This window comes from Adiantum capillus-veneris, chromosome 9 (genome assembly GCF_014529385.1).
Source record: "Adiantum capillus-veneris isolate H3 chromosome 9, ASM1452938v2, whole genome shotgun sequence".
NCBI lineage: Eukaryota > Viridiplantae > Streptophyta > Polypodiopsida > Polypodiales > Pteridaceae > Adiantum > Adiantum capillus-veneris.
This window is the reverse complement of record NC_140939.1, coordinates 114076205-114092951: the sequence shown is the minus strand read 5'-3', so window position 1 is coordinate 114092951 and position 16747 is coordinate 114076205. Positions and strand designations below refer to the sequence as shown.

The following is a 16747-nucleotide window of genomic DNA, read 5'->3' as shown; positions in this document are numbered from 1 at the left end:
AGGGAAATACCTTCATAAAGGGAGGGAATATTCGTGATTATTGAATAAGTTGAAGAACTTGGGGTACCAGCTACGCTAAGTTCGGAAAAAGAAAAGAAGCAATTGAGATCCCTTTTCCAAAGGAATCGCAGGTGTCGGGCATTGAAGCAGGTAGAGAGCAGGAGAGGATGAGCAGTGCGGGAGGCGGATGAAAGTATGTGCCCACTTTTCTGGACGACGAGAGTTGGACGCGGAAGAGCTGAAGGGGAGGAGCAGGGCAGCGACGCAACCGTAGTTTTTTTATATTTTGTGTGTGCAGCGAAATGACAACATTAAGTGCGCATGGGTTCGATACCTCCAACTTCCAAGGCAGCGCTACCCATATAACATGGGAATTTGACCTGACCTTCGCAAGTAGCAACGGAAGGTCATGGGAAGGAAAGATGTAACAAAGCAGCATTCTACGTAAGTAAAGAATCCTCGGAGCTCACAGGTGGGTAGCTCTGGCTTCGGGGTGTGCGAGGTCGAACAACAACACAACTAGAACCATCAGAAACTCTTTGGAGCTACAAGCAAGCGTTCTGCGAGGATTTCCTCTTCTTCAGGACGAACTTCTTCATGACTTGCAGTCTTGTGTGAAGGGAAAAGACCCAAAACCTGTCAGATTATTGCAATCCCTTGCAATCCACTCGCACTTGGACTCAACCTCTCTGCTGGGCGATCATTTTATTCGAGCATTTGCCTCATCGGCTAGTTTGCTTGAGGCCTGCTTGGTTTTCTGTACGGTATCTAACCCTACTTCACATACTCTGTATGCTATCATTTTTGCTCTTGTCCACCAAGGAGAGAATCAAAAAGCTCTTCACTTGTACCACAACCTGTATCGGCATGGCGGTTTTAAAATAAGCCAGGCCATTTTTCCTTGCATTCTCAAGGCGTGTACTTGCTTAGCAGACATACGACATGGAAATCTCATCCATAACCAGGTCATCCACCATGAATTCGAATGTGATGTCTTTATTGGGAGTGGCCTCATTGATATGTATGCAAAGCATGGGTGCATTGAAGATGCACAGAGGGTTATGGATGGTTTGCCTTATCGAAATGTGGTTTCCTGGAGTGGTCTGCTTGCTGGATATGTCCAGCATGCTAACAACCTTCCAGCCTCTGAATTCTTTACAAAAATGCATCGTGAGGGAATTCAACCGGACAATGTCATGTATTTGTCCATAATCAAAGCATGTGCCACCATGGGATTGTTGGAACAGGGGAAAATTGCACATGAACAAATTCTAAGAAGTGAGATTAAAGCAGATTCTACGCTTGGAAGTGCACTCATTGACATGTACTCACAGTGCGGTAGCCTAGAGGATGCCCACAAAGTTTATAAAGATCTATTGCAAGCAAATGTAGTGTCAAAGAGTGCTATGATTGCTGGATATGTTGAACAGGGGCAGGATCTTGAAGCTATTAAGTTGTTCGTGGAGGTGTTGGAGGGCAAGGGTATTTTGGACAGAGTGAATTTTTTATATGTTCTAAGAGCATGTGGTAACATAAAATCCTTACCATATGCTCAACTCTTATATGACCAAATTGTCGAAGCTAAATTAGACTCAGACTTGATGGTGATAAATACCTTGATCAATTCTTATTGCAAATGTGAGAGTCTCCAAGATGCACAGAAAGTTTTTGATGCATGTAAGAAACGTGATGTGGTATCGTTTGGTATCATGATGGCAGGTTATTTCCAGCAGGGACAAAGTTGTTTGTCTCTTAAGCTGTTTTGGAGAATGATCTATGAAGGGCTAAAGCCAGATGAAGCTACATTCATCTGCGGCTTAAAAGCAAGTGGCAGCGTTGGTGGGGTGGAGGAGGTTGACCACATTTATTGTAAGATTGTGCGAGATGGGTTCGAGCTAAACCCTGCCATTGGAACAGCTCTTATTGACATTTTTGCCAAGCTAAAATGCTTGAAGGAGTCGTATAGCGTCTTCAAAAGTCTGTCAGATCGAAATATTGTTCTGTGGAGTGCAATAATGACAAGTTACATTGAGCAAGGATATGGCCGTGAGGCTTTGGATATATTTGACAAGATGCAAAATGATATTATTGCTCAGCAAGAGAAGTCTTCATTGTTGTGTGTTTTAAAGGCATGCATAATGACCAAAGATTTAGTGAGAGGAAAGATTGCGCACAGCCATGTCATAAAACATGGATTTGATGCAGATGAAGCTCTTGGAAGCACACTCATAAACATGTATTTTAGTTGTGGGGTACCGCAAGAAGGGCAGAATGTCTTTGACAGTTTGTCACATCAAAATGTTGTAACTTGGAGTGCCTTGATCTCGGGATATTCGGATTCTGGTTGCAGTACCTTGGCATTCGAGTTGGTAGACGACATGATTCAAAAAGAGGTACGACCAGATAGAGCGATATTTCTTCACATCTTGAAAGCTTGTACCTCCTCTTCCGCTATAGCCCAAGGAAAGCTTGCACATCATCATATACTCAAACATGGGCTTTGTTCCGATGTGGTGCTGGGAAATGCCCTTATTGATATGTATGGAAAATGTCAGACTTGTATGGAAGCTGAGAATGTATTTGATAGGCTGCAGACACCAGATTTGATATCCTGGTCTTCCATTATTGCAGCACATGCAGAATCTGGAAACCTACACAATACTCTTGAATGTTTCGAAAACATGCAGAAGGAGGGCATGGAGCCCAATGTTGTGACCTTTTTGTGCACAATCAAAGCATGTTGTAATAATGGAGCCTTAGAGGAGAGCAGATATATACACCATGTTGTCGTAGAAGCTGGACTTAATAATGAAGATGTTATTGCAAGTGCCCTCATTGATATGTACTCAAAATCCGATGTAGTAGAGGATTCGTATGGGGTGTTTGCTGGTCTACTACATCAAGATGATGTTTCTTGGGCCACTATAATAACAAGTTTTGTGCAGCATGGGCATGAATTCTCCGCGCTTGAACTCTTTGACAAGATGCAAACAAAGGGACTGAAACCCAACAAGGTCACCTTTTTATGTATTCTCAAAGCATGCAGCAATGTAGGAGCATTACGTCAGGGACAATTGATACATGATAAAATTGTCAAGAGTGAATTTCATTCTGACGTCTACCTTGGAAATTCCGTAGTTTATATGTATGCGAGGTTCGGAAGCATAGATGATGCTCACAATGTCTTCTCAAGGTTGTCAGAGCAAGACAGGGTCTCGTGGGAAGCCATGATATCTGGGTTTTCACTGCAGGGAAATTCTGACTCGGTCAGGGAGTACTTTGTAGAGATGCAAATATCGGGATTTCGCCCACAAGAGACCACGTACGCAAGCATTCTTGCTGCCTGCAGCCATGGTGGCTATATTCATGAAGGGCCAGCTTACTTCAATCATAGCGGGGAAGGAAGCAAAAACTTTCCTAAAGCTGAACATTATAACTGCATGGTCGACCTCTTTGGGCGGGCAGGGCATTTAAAGGCAGCAAATGAGATGCTTCAAAGTATGCCTGGGGATCCTGATCTAATTGGGTGGTTAACTCTCCTCTCTGCTTGTAAGTCACACGGCAATGTAGGCTTAGGCAAGCACTGCTTTGAGCAAGCGGCACAGCAAGCGCCTGATTTTGCAGCAGGGTATGCACTCATGTCAGACTTATATGCTGATGCGGGAATGTGGGAAGATGTACATGGACTAGTTGAGCAAAGGAAAAGCATTGGAGCTTGGAAGAAACCTGGACAAGCAGTTATTGAGGTGAATAATAACTTGCATAGCTTTACTGTAGGAGATTTTGAGAGACCTGATGGCATCAATTTGCACGCTTGCTTGGACAAATTTAATCGTGTTATGAAGAGGGAGGGGTACATCCCTCAAGTTTGGGCTTATTCAGAGGCATTGCCAATTGCATTTCCCAAAAGCGACGGGGCTGAAAAGGCAGCCATAAGCTCAGTACATTATCCAACTAAAAGAGACGGGTCTCATTTTCAGAGTTCTTTTTTAGAATGTAATAAGAACACATATAGCATTAGAACTCGGTTTGAATCATGATGAGCTAGTAGTGATAGCATCTGATGACTTTGATTGGGGGTTTTCTTTTGTTGTTTTAATGCATCTGCTTTCTAGTGTGATTGTTTTCTAGGTTAGGTACATGTGCAGTCCCTCAGCCTGACAACACCAACCTTTGTTGGGATGATGTCTAGGACGCCGTTAGCATGTACGCACACAAAGACTTGAAGGTAGGGGATCACTCTATTTATTGTGAACCACCCCTGAGGTAAGTGTGCCCAAAAAGAAGCTTTAATTTGTTTATATCGACGCAGATAACCCTTGTTTGTCAGCATATCTTTGCAAGAGATGGCTAGAAGTTTTTGTGTTTTTGTGTGTGTGTGTGTGTGTGTGTGTGTGTGTGTGTGTGAAAAGTAGTGATTAGTGCCCCTCTGCATGAGAAACAAAATCACACACATGTCAAGGAATCATTGAGGTCTATAAATTCTGCCATGCATCTACAACGTGAATCAAATCATCTTCTCTTTCCTCATGTCAAAAGGAACCAAGGCAAAGCCTTGTAATGTGAGAGCTCCTATAGTTATTTTTGGCTTTCTAAAACAAGCCTTAGTGAAGAAGGGAGTTACACATACATTTGATGTGTAGTATTGATTGATTCAAATTTACTTTGATGTTATAATTTGTCCCCAAAGAGTTAGTCAAATGGTAAGGCTTTGGCCTCTCAACCTACTGGTGGTGGGTTCAAATCCCTTGTTGGGTCACCTCTAGAGGGACGCTTGAGCTCACCTAGTGTTCACATTGCTAGGGCTCTTGCCCTTGGACACTCGAGTGCATCCTCCTCCTCGGATGGGTCACCCAAGGAGGAGGGCTAATTGCTACGAGTTCTCTCCGGTTCCCAGCACGTGGTGCATCAATTAGGTGGCCATGATGATGCCAACGCGTGGCTCTTACCCGATGGTGCGTGGCCCTTGCCTGACCATGTTTCATGGCTTATATTCGGAAGGGATAAGCACCCCCTCTGGCCCCTCTAGTGCGTCGAAAATAAAAAGATTCCTTTCATTTAACAGCCTCGTATGGGTCATTTCATTAAGTTGTTTTAGAATGCCAATGTGACTCTTCACCTTGTATCGGTAAAATTATCAACAGACATTTCGATTTTGTGGAAACTCCCAAAATATCCCTATTTTTTTTGCCAAACATTCCTAGATGCCCTTATTTTTAAAAAAAAATTCTCAAAATACCCTTGCTAATCTAGAAAAGATCTCCCAAAACATTATTCTTTTCAACTCTCCATAGGAAGATTGGGTCTCTCTTGAGAGGAAATGGGTCATTATTATTTTATGGGCTCTTGAGATGAAATGGGTCATTATTTGTAGACACAAATGCCTCTAATTGTGATATCAATTGCAGATTATTTTGTCCAAGATAATCAAAGATAGATCTCTATTGCAAAAAAATGGAGCAAGGTTATCTTGATTTTTTTTGAAATATTTAGGGGCATTTTGAAAATATCTACAAACTTCACGGGAAATCTGGCGTTTTTTTCCTTTTCTTTTCAATCTCTTTCTATATCCTTTTCTAGTTGCAAGGACTTTGGTAAATGGCCACCACCAGCTCTAGAAATTTGTTTTAAGTCCCAAATTTAGGATTCCTTTCAGCAATTGCCTACCTTCATCGAGTCAAGACTCATGGTTGATGAAGATTGAGGGTCTCACAAAGTGTAAGGCAAATCTTTGGTGGGGCACAAATAAACAAGTGAAAAACCACTTTGAGGAGGTTTGCGTAAAACCACAAGCACGTGGGAACGAGCCATTGGAAGAACCAATGTAGGAAAACTGTAGTTAACAAAGAGAAAAATAAATAGCACTTGCTTTGGCAAAAAAATCCACTTAATACAAAAAACAACCGGCTTAGTTGAAGGTGCTCTTTTTCTACTTGGTTGTCAATATATGACAGGCAACAAATTAATTAGGATGAGCTCCCTTACTCCACGCACATGGAAACCCTCTCATACTATAGGTATAAATATTGTACTCCTTCACTTGATCCAAGCATAAATTCACTAATACCCTATGCAATGTATTTTCCCTTGCCCTAGAATTGTGGGCACTAATCCCATAAAGACCACAAACCTACCACTGTCTCTCCTATGATGTCATTCCAAGTTTCCACTTATGGGAAGCTCTTGTACTCTTTTTTTTTTGGGATAATAGTCTTATTTCCACTTTTTGTCCACCATTTGCACTCTTGTTGCACTTTATCATCAATGGATTCAGCTATAGTGAATATTTGGAAATGCAAGGATTGAAGCAGAAAAGCAAAGAGACTTCCTAGTGATGGAGAACATATAAATGAAGAAACTTAACGAGGCATGCACTCAGAAGATTTTATCAAACAAAGAGACAATCCAAAGCCTTGGGAAGAAGATCATAAGTTTGCGTGAGAAAGACACCATGCTAGGGAGTTGGAAAAGAAAACGAGATCTTTGCAACATAGATAATGTGAAGATTGGTAGTGGTAGCTCAAAAAACAAACACGAGCTATAAGGTAACTCAAAGTTTATTTCTGCTTTTGTATCTTATATATATGCTTTACACTTTCTTATTATTGATCACGACGCATGGTGCTATCTTTGCTCCTTACCTCCTTCATGAACGAGAACTAGCTGGAATCGATGGAAGTGCAAGCAATGCTTGATGAGAGTGGCATCTTGCAGGTGGGATACAGAGCATTAGCTAAAAAGTCTCAAAATAAATTACAAAGAGGATCATTGCTACCAAAGCCATCACATGTAAAGGCTGCACGTCGGCACGTAAACGATGACGTGTTTGAGAAACTTAGATTACCATTCCATATTGAAGCAACATTCTTAGGCAAGGGGGGTAGAGAGGTACAGTATAAATGGCATAACAATCTTTTGGTTGATCTTGAAGCATTTCAAAGGTATGCAATTCACATCTTTGATATCGAGCGAGAGGAGTGCAATGGGGTTCTCAAGTTTTCTTTGAAGCTCGACGAGTGCGAGGTCCTGAAGAACAAGAAGTTAGAGAGAGTCACCGTTATCCTCATGAACAAAACCTTGGATCTAGTAATAACAAAAGAGGACCCACGATACTTCAACATGCACTCTGAAAACAATATTCTGACACTAGGATCATTTGAGATATACTTAGTTCAATCTATAATAACAAAAATGTACATGTATGGTTCTTGGTTTTACATTCCTATTTTTAAATACATGTTGATAAGGAAGATTTTAAAATCCTCCATTGGGTTTTTAGTCAAACCCAGGTTCCTTCTATCATCAACGAACAAAGAAACGATGGTGTGCTTTCAATGGAAGGATTTGGTGACTATACAACTGAATGGCACATAGCAGGTGACTTAAAAACTCTTAAGTACATGTACAACATAACAAACGATGCAACTATGGAAAATCCATTCTTGCATGGCTGATGCACAATCTCTTGAGAGTGTGCAATGGAGTAGAGCTCCAACAGACATCTTCAAGATAAATCTTTTTGGTGAATGCTTGATATTCCTATGAGTAGAGTACACGTTTGTACACTCCATGCACTTTGCAGAATAATCGAAAAGGTGGTTCATTTGTACATATGTTTTGCATGGACCTTAAATCCATAGAGTGAGTCAAAAAGAGTCATCAAAGCATTAGAGGGAGTGCTCTTCAACATTGGTTTGCATGGAGGCAATGTCAAAATTGAAGAGGACCCTAAGATGTCTCAAGGTCGTTACAAAGATACCTAGAAAAGCATCGATAGGTGGCGTGAAGGCTAGAAGGTTTCTTGGGTTTAGCCTCAAGGACTCTGATAGAGAGGAGAAATGAAACCTGTTTAACAAATGGAAACAGTTACACAAAGTGGTTAAAGACAATGCTAGTGGTGGGAAATCCAAAATCACAAGGCGAACGTGTGGAAATCACTGGATAAAAATTTTCACTATGTTGAGCAACATTCATGGGACGAAAGTAAGCTCACATCATTTCAAGCAGCCTTTCTAGATTGGAACAAGGCATACTTGGCAGGGTGGAGGTGGGCAAAATATCACTCATACATGGTGAGTTAACATGCTTCGTATGCAAACCACATTTAAAAATATATTCTACTCACCATTTTGTTTTATTCCAATGCAACACATATTGTTCAACCATGGTCCATGTTTTGCCAAGACATACGGCTCATTGTCAATATGGTCTACACAAGGCATGAAAAAGACCCACTACATGGCAAGAATAGGTTACTTTAAGCACACCTGACACGAGGGAGGCAAGGGTAGAGCCAATAGCCTATTAGAGTTACACTAATGGACTTATAGACGACTTATTCACAAAGCAAGGCAGAAGAAGCTTCTTAGGAGCTCATAAATTACACGTTCTTTACAACACATCCATAAATAAAAAAAGCAAAGGACTTGGGACAACTCAAATGTGGGGGAGCGCCATGCAAGATGGCGACAATCACGAGTTCGGAGTGGGAGAAGATGGACCTGATCCCTTTGTTTTTATCCTCTTTGTTAAACCTCCTTCTTCCTCATTGTGTACCTCTTTGATGTGCAAGCCCCTCAGACAAACTCTTTCCTTTGTTGATGGTAGTATCCCTACGGGCATTATCTTTCCCTTAAAAATAGCCTCTTGTTGTATGGATCTAAGCTCTCCAGGTCTTCGACTCCTCATACCGCCAGAGCATGAGATGTGTAGGACATGAAATAGGGGGCTCTGAGTGCTTGGCACCCATACCTGATGCCAAAGCTGCGTAGAGAAAACTGTTTCTCTATTAGAATTAGCCCTTCTGCGTTCGAGATACCGACCACACAATCTTGTAGTAACTTTCATCGCAAACAACGGGAACTTTGCATTGTCATCGGAGTATTCCTTGTGGTATATTATGATCTACAAAATAATATTACAACATCCATGGGTCAGAAGCTATGCGTACAATAGAGTCAAGTACTTGAATTTTTTCTACAAACCTTTTTGTGGTTGAAACGCTCGATGTAGTGAGACAACACTACATCCTTGCCTTAAGCCTCTTGCTCTTCTAAGGAAACCATCGTTATACAAAAGCACCTGTCAACAAGCAGATTTATCTCAATATTGCATCATTGGGCCATGCCCAAAACCATCTGAATGCCTAAAAAAAATTACCATCTGATTCTCGTCCATTTTGACCATGGACCTTCCCCACAAGTGAATAGAGTCACTATTCGCTACCTGGGCTATAGGTGCCATAGAGATACCCATGTTTTCCAAGACAAGTTGTCTTGTGGTCTATTGCAACTGCTCCTCTGTTGGCAATTCGGCTTCTTCGAACTTTGCTTCGTTGTATGTATCTTTGATAAGTTGTCCCCTTGAAGTGAACTATGTGTCGTGGATAGTTGTGTTAGCAAGGATATGTTGGTCCATGCCATCATCCTCCACAAATCCCATGTCTTCCTCACAAAAATTCACAATTGCAGCTATAATTAGTAGTCCTCCCATATATTCAGCTCATGCATAATATCTGTGAGGAGAATGTAGTGAATGTTGTCCGCCATAGCAAAGCTGGGAGCATAATTCACAAGAAAAGACCCATCCTCATTTGGGCTTTCTTGCTTGCTTCCTAATGCTGCATTCGCAAGAGAAGCAAGAGTTAAGCCTGCATCAAATGTTTCCTTTAATACCTCTACTCGCTCTTCTTCTGGGTCAAACTGCACCACTAAGCGACACCTTTTAGAGTGCCTATTCAATTTTTCTTGCACAAGCAGTGCATTGGAGGGACACTTTTGTAGACTGCAATTCAATCTACTTGCATCACACTTCTCAGGGTCAAGATCGGTTGGGTGCACATATCGCGTGCCATAAATTGTCAGGGAATTGTCACAATGACTGCTTCATACTCTTGCAACTGCGTTTGTAGGTGCTCAATTGAGCAATCAATGATCCGCTGGATAGAAAACTCTCCATTAAACATCCTGATAGCTTTGGTGCATGGTGATGTGCACCGGTGTTGTACAAGAACGTGTACATTTTTTCTTCACATGTATCCTCCCCTACATCATCCGTCTCCAGGACTATGTTCTGCATGTCTGAAAGAAACAGCAACCCAAAATCACCATTATATATTGAACAGTATTTGGGGTCAGAACCGAGCAAATAGTGAGCCTGGAGAATCCCTCAGGGTCTCTATTTGCTTGGTTCTCGCCCGCTTGTTGAGGACATAACCAGTCATGTGATGAGAGTCAAAACCAGGAGAATTAGGGCCTTAAGAATCCACCAAGGCCCATATTTGTCTAGTTCTGATCCAAGTGATATTTTCAATACAATTTACTCTATACCCATCTCCTTCCAGCACAGAGGGTCAAAACCAAGCGTTGTGAGCGTGGAGAATCCCTCAGGGTCTCTATTCGCTTGGTTCTGGCCCGATGTTCTTGACAACATAACCGGTCATGTGATGAGAGTCAGAACCAGACAAATTAGGGCCTTAAAAATCTGCCAAGGCCCATATTCCCTTGGTTCTGACCAAAGTGATATTTTCAATACAATTCACAATATACCCATGTCCTTTGGGCACAAAGGGTCAGAACCAAGCGAATAGTGAGCTTGGAGAATCCCTCAGGGTCTCTATTTGCTTGGTTCTGACCCATGTGTTGAGGTCATAAAATAGGTCCTTTAAAAGTGTGTTGAAGTCATAACATGTTTCAATTTTTTTCCTTTAAAAGTACACTAAAGGCCGGTTTCCTATGAACACTAACGCAATGCTTAGTTATCAGTAATACATATCTAAGCCCACTCACTCACTATGCCCAAACATAGCATTGAATGAACAACCATAGCCTTGCATGGCACTCGTGGAGTCATTATTCCAACTATGCCTTGAACCTCACAACTATGCATGGAGAATCTCAACCAATTGTTACAATTTGTAATTGCAAATTTTGGCGTTGCGTGACCACAACATTGACTACTCCCCTTGTGCCCTAAACCCATGATGCAGTGGCATCCGTGCGTGAAAAGGTGAAACACAGGCAGAGAAGAGCTAGCCAGAGAGAGAGAGAGAGAGAGAGAGAGAGAGAGAGAGAGAGAGAGAGAGAGAGAGAGAGAGAGAGAGAGAACATGTCTCTACAATATTCAGTGGCACTGAGGTGGATGGTGATGCGGCAAGCAACAGACTCAAAGCTTTGGAGATCGTTGAGAGTAAGATTGCAAAAAGGCGAAGGCAAGGGAGATGGAAACGTGCAGTAATAGACTCAATGCTTTGGAGATCGTTGAGAGCAAGAACGCCGCAAAAAGGCAAAGGCAAGGGAGATGGCAACGCGACAGTAACAGACTCAATGCTTTGGAGGTCACTAAGAGTAGGATCTGGAGAGGTGGCTGAGAGCAAGATCGCAAAAATGTAAAGGCAAGGGCAACCTGCTTCACCTATTTGGAGATGGAGATGGAGATTGCCACGGTGATCAGTTTCTGACGCCAAATGATAACTCAAAAAGGGCACATGGGTTGTCCTCACAAGGATAACCAGTGTAAATGCAATAAGTGGGCTCATATTCTCATGTAGTACGGTCAACCAACCACCATCAAATAAAAAATAATGCTCATTAAAGAGGCGCATCCTCCAAAGTTAAGAGGTAGTTTTAACGCAATGAGCAAATAGTGAAAGGACAAGGACTCCCACCTTCAGCGCTTGTGCTCCCAATCCTCTTTTTGCATCATCTTCTGCCTCTTCACTACTCCAAAGGATCTTTCCACATCCTTTTCTGCCTCTGTAGTGCTTCCATCCCTCTTTCCGCATCCTCTTCTGCCTCTCTTTGTTGACGTAGATCTCTACACATAGTGCACATGTATGAAGGAGTACGAGCGGAAGTGCGACGCGAGAGAGAGTGCGAGAAGAAGAGCACGACGATATGGTGAACTCGCTCTACTGTAATGTGTAGAGCATAGTGAGTTCTTATTAGGTTTTTACAAAAGAATATGTGTACATACCTGGCGGCCCGCCCACTTACCTGGGCGACCACATTGGGCTTTATACCCCAACAACCTCCCACTTAAAGTCCGATGTGGTACTTTAAGTGTGAGAGGAGCTACTATACAAGCTAAGGCTGGGTTCAGACGATGCCGGTGGAAGAAAGCCAAAAGCATACAGTCTTCCAGGCAGAAGGTGAGAGAGAAGAAAGCTTCCACCGGGCAGGTGTTCACAAGGCGAGGCGGAATCGCTCAAGGCTGTCAGAAGCTCATGCGTGCGTGGATGCTGAAGATTGGGTGGGGAGTTGAGCTGGAGGGCGGAAGGAACTTCGGGCGAGGGGCGGGGGGGGGGGGGGTCGGAAGATCACATAGGGATGGTGGAAGAAAATTCATGTTCCTTTGCCGTGACGTGGAGCAGAGTTTACAATCTCCCACCGCGCCGTTTGAACGGGAAATTCCACCTGGGGGAAATTCATTGGTTGACGCCTATTGCCGCCGCGCCTTGTGAACCCAGCCTAATATACAAGAGATGTAGAGAAGTGATGTACTACCCTACACCTAACTGCTTGCGAAAATGCGCAAAGCTCTCTGAGGGAAGTCCTTTTGTAAGTAGATCAGCAGGATTTTCTGTGGTGTGAACTTTGACAAGCTGAAGTTGCTTATCCTCGAGCATTTCCCTGATGAAATGATACTTCACATCCACATGCTTTGTCTTTGAGTGATAAACTGGATTGCGAGCCAATTGTATAGCACTTTGACTATCACAATATACACAGGCATCTCTTCTTTGATTCCCAAAACTGTTACTAGTCGATTCAGCCAAATTGATTCTTTGCATGTCTCTGATGCTGCAACATATTCAGCCTCTGTTGTAGACTGAATAACACAATCTTGTAATCTAGAACGCCATGATACTGCTCCACCAGCCAATGTAAAGACATACCCTGACGTAGACCTTCGGTTGTCAAAGTCACCTGCATAATCTGAGTCTGTAAAACCCTTTACACTTAGCTCGTGACTCCCATAGCATATACGCATACTCTTTGTAGCTTTCAGGTATCTCAATATTCCTTTCACTGCCTCCCAATGTTTCTTGCCTGGGTTTGACATGTATCGACTTACTACTCCCACTGGAAATGCAATGTCTGGGCGAGTAGCAATCATTGCATACATCAAACTACCCACTGCAGACGCATATGGAATCTTATCCATTTCAGCCTGTTCTTCCTCAGACACAGGACAATCTTGTTTGCTAAGTTTCACATATGGTGGCAATGGAACACTCAGTGCCTTTCCCTTCTCCATATTGAAACGTTGCAAAACCTTGTCAATATACTCTGTTTGAGATAACCAAATCAACTTCTTTGATCTGTCTCTCTCAATGCGCATACCAAGTATATGACTTGCCTCACCCATGTATTTCATGTCAAACGATTTTGCCATCTTTGACTTCAAAGCTGAAATTTCTTCCAAGTGCTTGCCAGCAATCAACATGTCATCCACATACAAAATAAGGATCAGCCAAATGCCATCCTTAGCCTTCTTTGTATATAGATAGTGATCGAACTCACTACGTTTGTAGCCTTGAGAAAGCATAAACTTGTGGAATTTATGGTACCATGCCCTCGGTGATTGTTTTAAGCCATAAAGACTCTTTAACAACTGGCATACCCAATCTTCCTTGCCTTTCTCAACAAACCCTTCTGGCTGCTGCATGTAAATTTCCACATCTAAATCACCATGCAAGAACGCTGTCTTGACATCCATTTGGTCCAACACCAAATCTAATATGGCAACCAATGCAAGAAAGCATCTCAATGTAGTCATCTTGACCACCGGAGAGAAGACTTCATCAAAGTCAATGCCTTGTTCTTGCTTAAAGCCCTTGGCAACAAGCCTTGCTTTGTACTTTGGCTGACTATCATGAGCGGTGATCTTATACCTGTAAACCCATTTACAGGGTAGAGCCTTTTTGCCCTGTGGTAATTTAACTAGCTTCCATGTCTTGTTTTTATGCAGAGCTGTCATCTCTGACTGCATGGCCAATTGCCAATTCCTGGAGTCCTTCATTTGCACTGCTTCCTTGTAACATGAAGGCTCATTGCAATCAGTCAACATGACATAGTTCATAGATGGAACAAACCTATCAGGAGGTCGCGTGACACGTCCATATCTACGCACAATAGGTGGCTCACGCTCAGCCACAACCTATGGTTCCACTCTATCCTGTCCTTGCTCCTCTTGAGCCCTGACATTTTGTCTTGCACGTGCAGTCCATCTTCTTGGAAGACAACTCTTCTAATCTCCTCAACCCTCTCTGGTTTAGAATAATATTTGGATTCATTAAAGTGAACATCATTGCTGCGGACAACCTTTCTGGATTCGGGATCCGAAAGTCTGTACCCCATCTCACCAGAATTACCATAGCCTAGAAAGATGCACTTTCTACTCTTTGGCTCAAGTTTGTTCCTAAATTCCTTTGGAACGTGAGTATATGCCTCACAGCCAAAGACTCTGAGATGCTTGTATGAGGGAATTTTGCCTGGCCATACCATCCCTGGCACTGAATCCTTCTGCAAAACCTTGCTAGGAGATCTATTTACAAGATGAACAGCTGTTGATACAGCTTCAGCCCAAAACCCATTTGGCAGCTGTGCATTAGGCAACATACTTCTGACCTTCTCTTGTATGGTCCTATTCATCCTCTCAGCAACACCATTTTGAGGAGGATTGTAAGGAGCAGTAAGTTCACGTTTTATACCTTTTGACTCACAAAAGTCCTGAAAAGCCTTTGAAACATACTCTCCACCATTGTCAGTGCGTAAGCATTTAAGCTTCTTGCCACTCTGATTCTCCACAAGTGTCACAAACGTTTTGAAAACACTAAACGCTTCATCCTTGTGCTTGAGAAAGTAAACCCATACTTTCCTCGAGTAATCATCTATAAATGTCATAAAGTAAGAAGCTCCCCCTAGAGATAGGTTAGGCATAGGTCCACACAAATCACTATGAACAAGTGCCAACTGTGTATCTCTTCTACTGCTTCTATGCTTATGTGGCTGCTGTGTTTGCTTACCATACAGACAATGTTCACAAAATTCAAAATCATTAAATGAAAAGCCAGGCAAATAACCAGAACGAGACAAGATTTCCATTCCCTTCTTGGACATATGTCCTAACCGGCTATGCCACAAAGAAACGTTCGGCTGCTCGGTTACATTGATTACATTTTTAGAGACATTTGATACATAAATCATGTAAAGTCCTCCAGACTTTACTCCATGTGCTACTGTCATAGAACCCTTGGATATCTTCCACATGTTCTGTCCAAAAGTGGTGACGTAGCCAGCATCATCAAGTAAACCTGTGCTGATCAAGCTCTTTGTAATTGCGGGAACATGTCTCACATTCTTCAGCGTGAAAGAAGAGCCATTCTGAAACTTTAATTGAACATCTCCAACACCTAAGATCTCACATGTCTTCCCATTGCCTAGCCGAACATGATCTTTAGTGGTCACATAAGAAGTAAACCACTCCTTGTTTGGAGACACATGAAGTGATGCCCCTGAGTCTATAATCCAGTCACTCAGTGCATTTCCATCAGATGCTGTAAGAAGAGCTGAGTCCATTGTATTCTTCAAGAAGTAGATGTCTCCTTACACTAGACTGTCATCCTCTGCAACAGTGTTTGTCACATTTATTTCTTGAATCTTCAGTGAGGACTTGTTCTTCTCACCATTGTCTTCAGCTTTCTCTTTGCCTTTTTCTGCTTTTCATTCTCTGCAGTCTCTTTTCATGTGACCCTTCTTGCCACAATGGTAGCATTCTATGTCACTCTTGCCTTTAGCACTGCGGGACTTGCTACGAGACTGATTCCTCTTTCCACCTTTGTACTTTTCTTTGGTCCTTCCCCTGACAACTAAGGCTGTTCCTTTGCCTTTGTCCATTGTCTTCCTATTGGTTTCTTCAGTAAGCAGACTTCCTTCTACACCTGCTATGTTCAAACCATCTGGAGGTGCAAAATTACTCAAAGCTGTGCGAAAAGTGTCCCAACTTTCCGGCAATGTGATCAACAAGAACATAGCTCTAACAGGTTCATCAAACTTGACACCTTGAGCTGACAACTGACTATAGATTGTGTTGAATTCATTCAGATGATTGGACATAGGTGTCCCTTCTTTCATCTTCAAGTCAACAAGCTTCTTAAGCCAGTATACCTGTGAAGCTGCACTTTGCTTCTCATAAAGATCACTCAGCTTTAACCATGCTTGATAAGCCGACATCTCATCTGCTACATTGAAGTAAACGCTTTCTGCCAAAGTCAGCATAATGGTAGAAAGTGCCAATTCATCCATTTCGCTCCATTCATCTTCGTCCATATCTTCTGGTTTTATCCCCTTAAGCTTTATAGGTTTTATCTGCTTCTTTTGTACCAACACGTGCCAAATCTGCTGCTTCCACAATGGGAAATTGGTTCCATCCACCTTCTTGATATTGTAAAGAGCAGTGTCTTGTGATCCAGCCATAGCTACGCTTCACAGTGGTTTACTTTCCTGGGAAAAATTCGGCAGAGTTTCCCCTGTAAACTGACCTCTGAACCAATATCAACCTATCAAATGAACCAAGAAAGCTTCAGATTCTGCATAAATTTCGACAGAGTCTCCTTTGTAAAATGGCTCTGGTGTACTCAAAAACAGACCAAAAAACAGCTCAAAAACACTGTCTCTCTGACACTGTAAGCTGTGGGTAAACCTGTCCTGCACCTGTACTGTCTCTCACTGTCCTGTAAGCATAG

General features: G+C 42.4%; 1 protein-coding gene across 1 annotated transcript; it reads left to right on the top strand.

The window, feature by feature from the left end:
* The first annotated feature begins 453 nt into the window (after positions 1 to 453).
* On the top strand, positions 454 to 4318 carry LOC147451014 (putative pentatricopeptide repeat-containing protein At3g01580). The gene has a single exon (XM_086519962.1). It carries the CDS (start codon positions 1020 to 1022, stop codon positions 4038 to 4040), a length of 3021 nt encoding a protein of 1006 aa, XP_086376088.1. The 5' UTR covers positions 454 to 1019; the 3' UTR covers positions 4041 to 4318.
* The last annotated feature ends 12429 nt before the right edge of the window (positions 4319 to 16747 follow it).

Bases quoted from the DNA above. Each gene is read 5' to 3' on its own strand.
- LOC147451014 (XM_086519962.1), top strand. From the start codon at position 1,020: ATGTATGCAAAGCATGGGTGCATTGAAGATGCACAGAGGGTTATGGAT.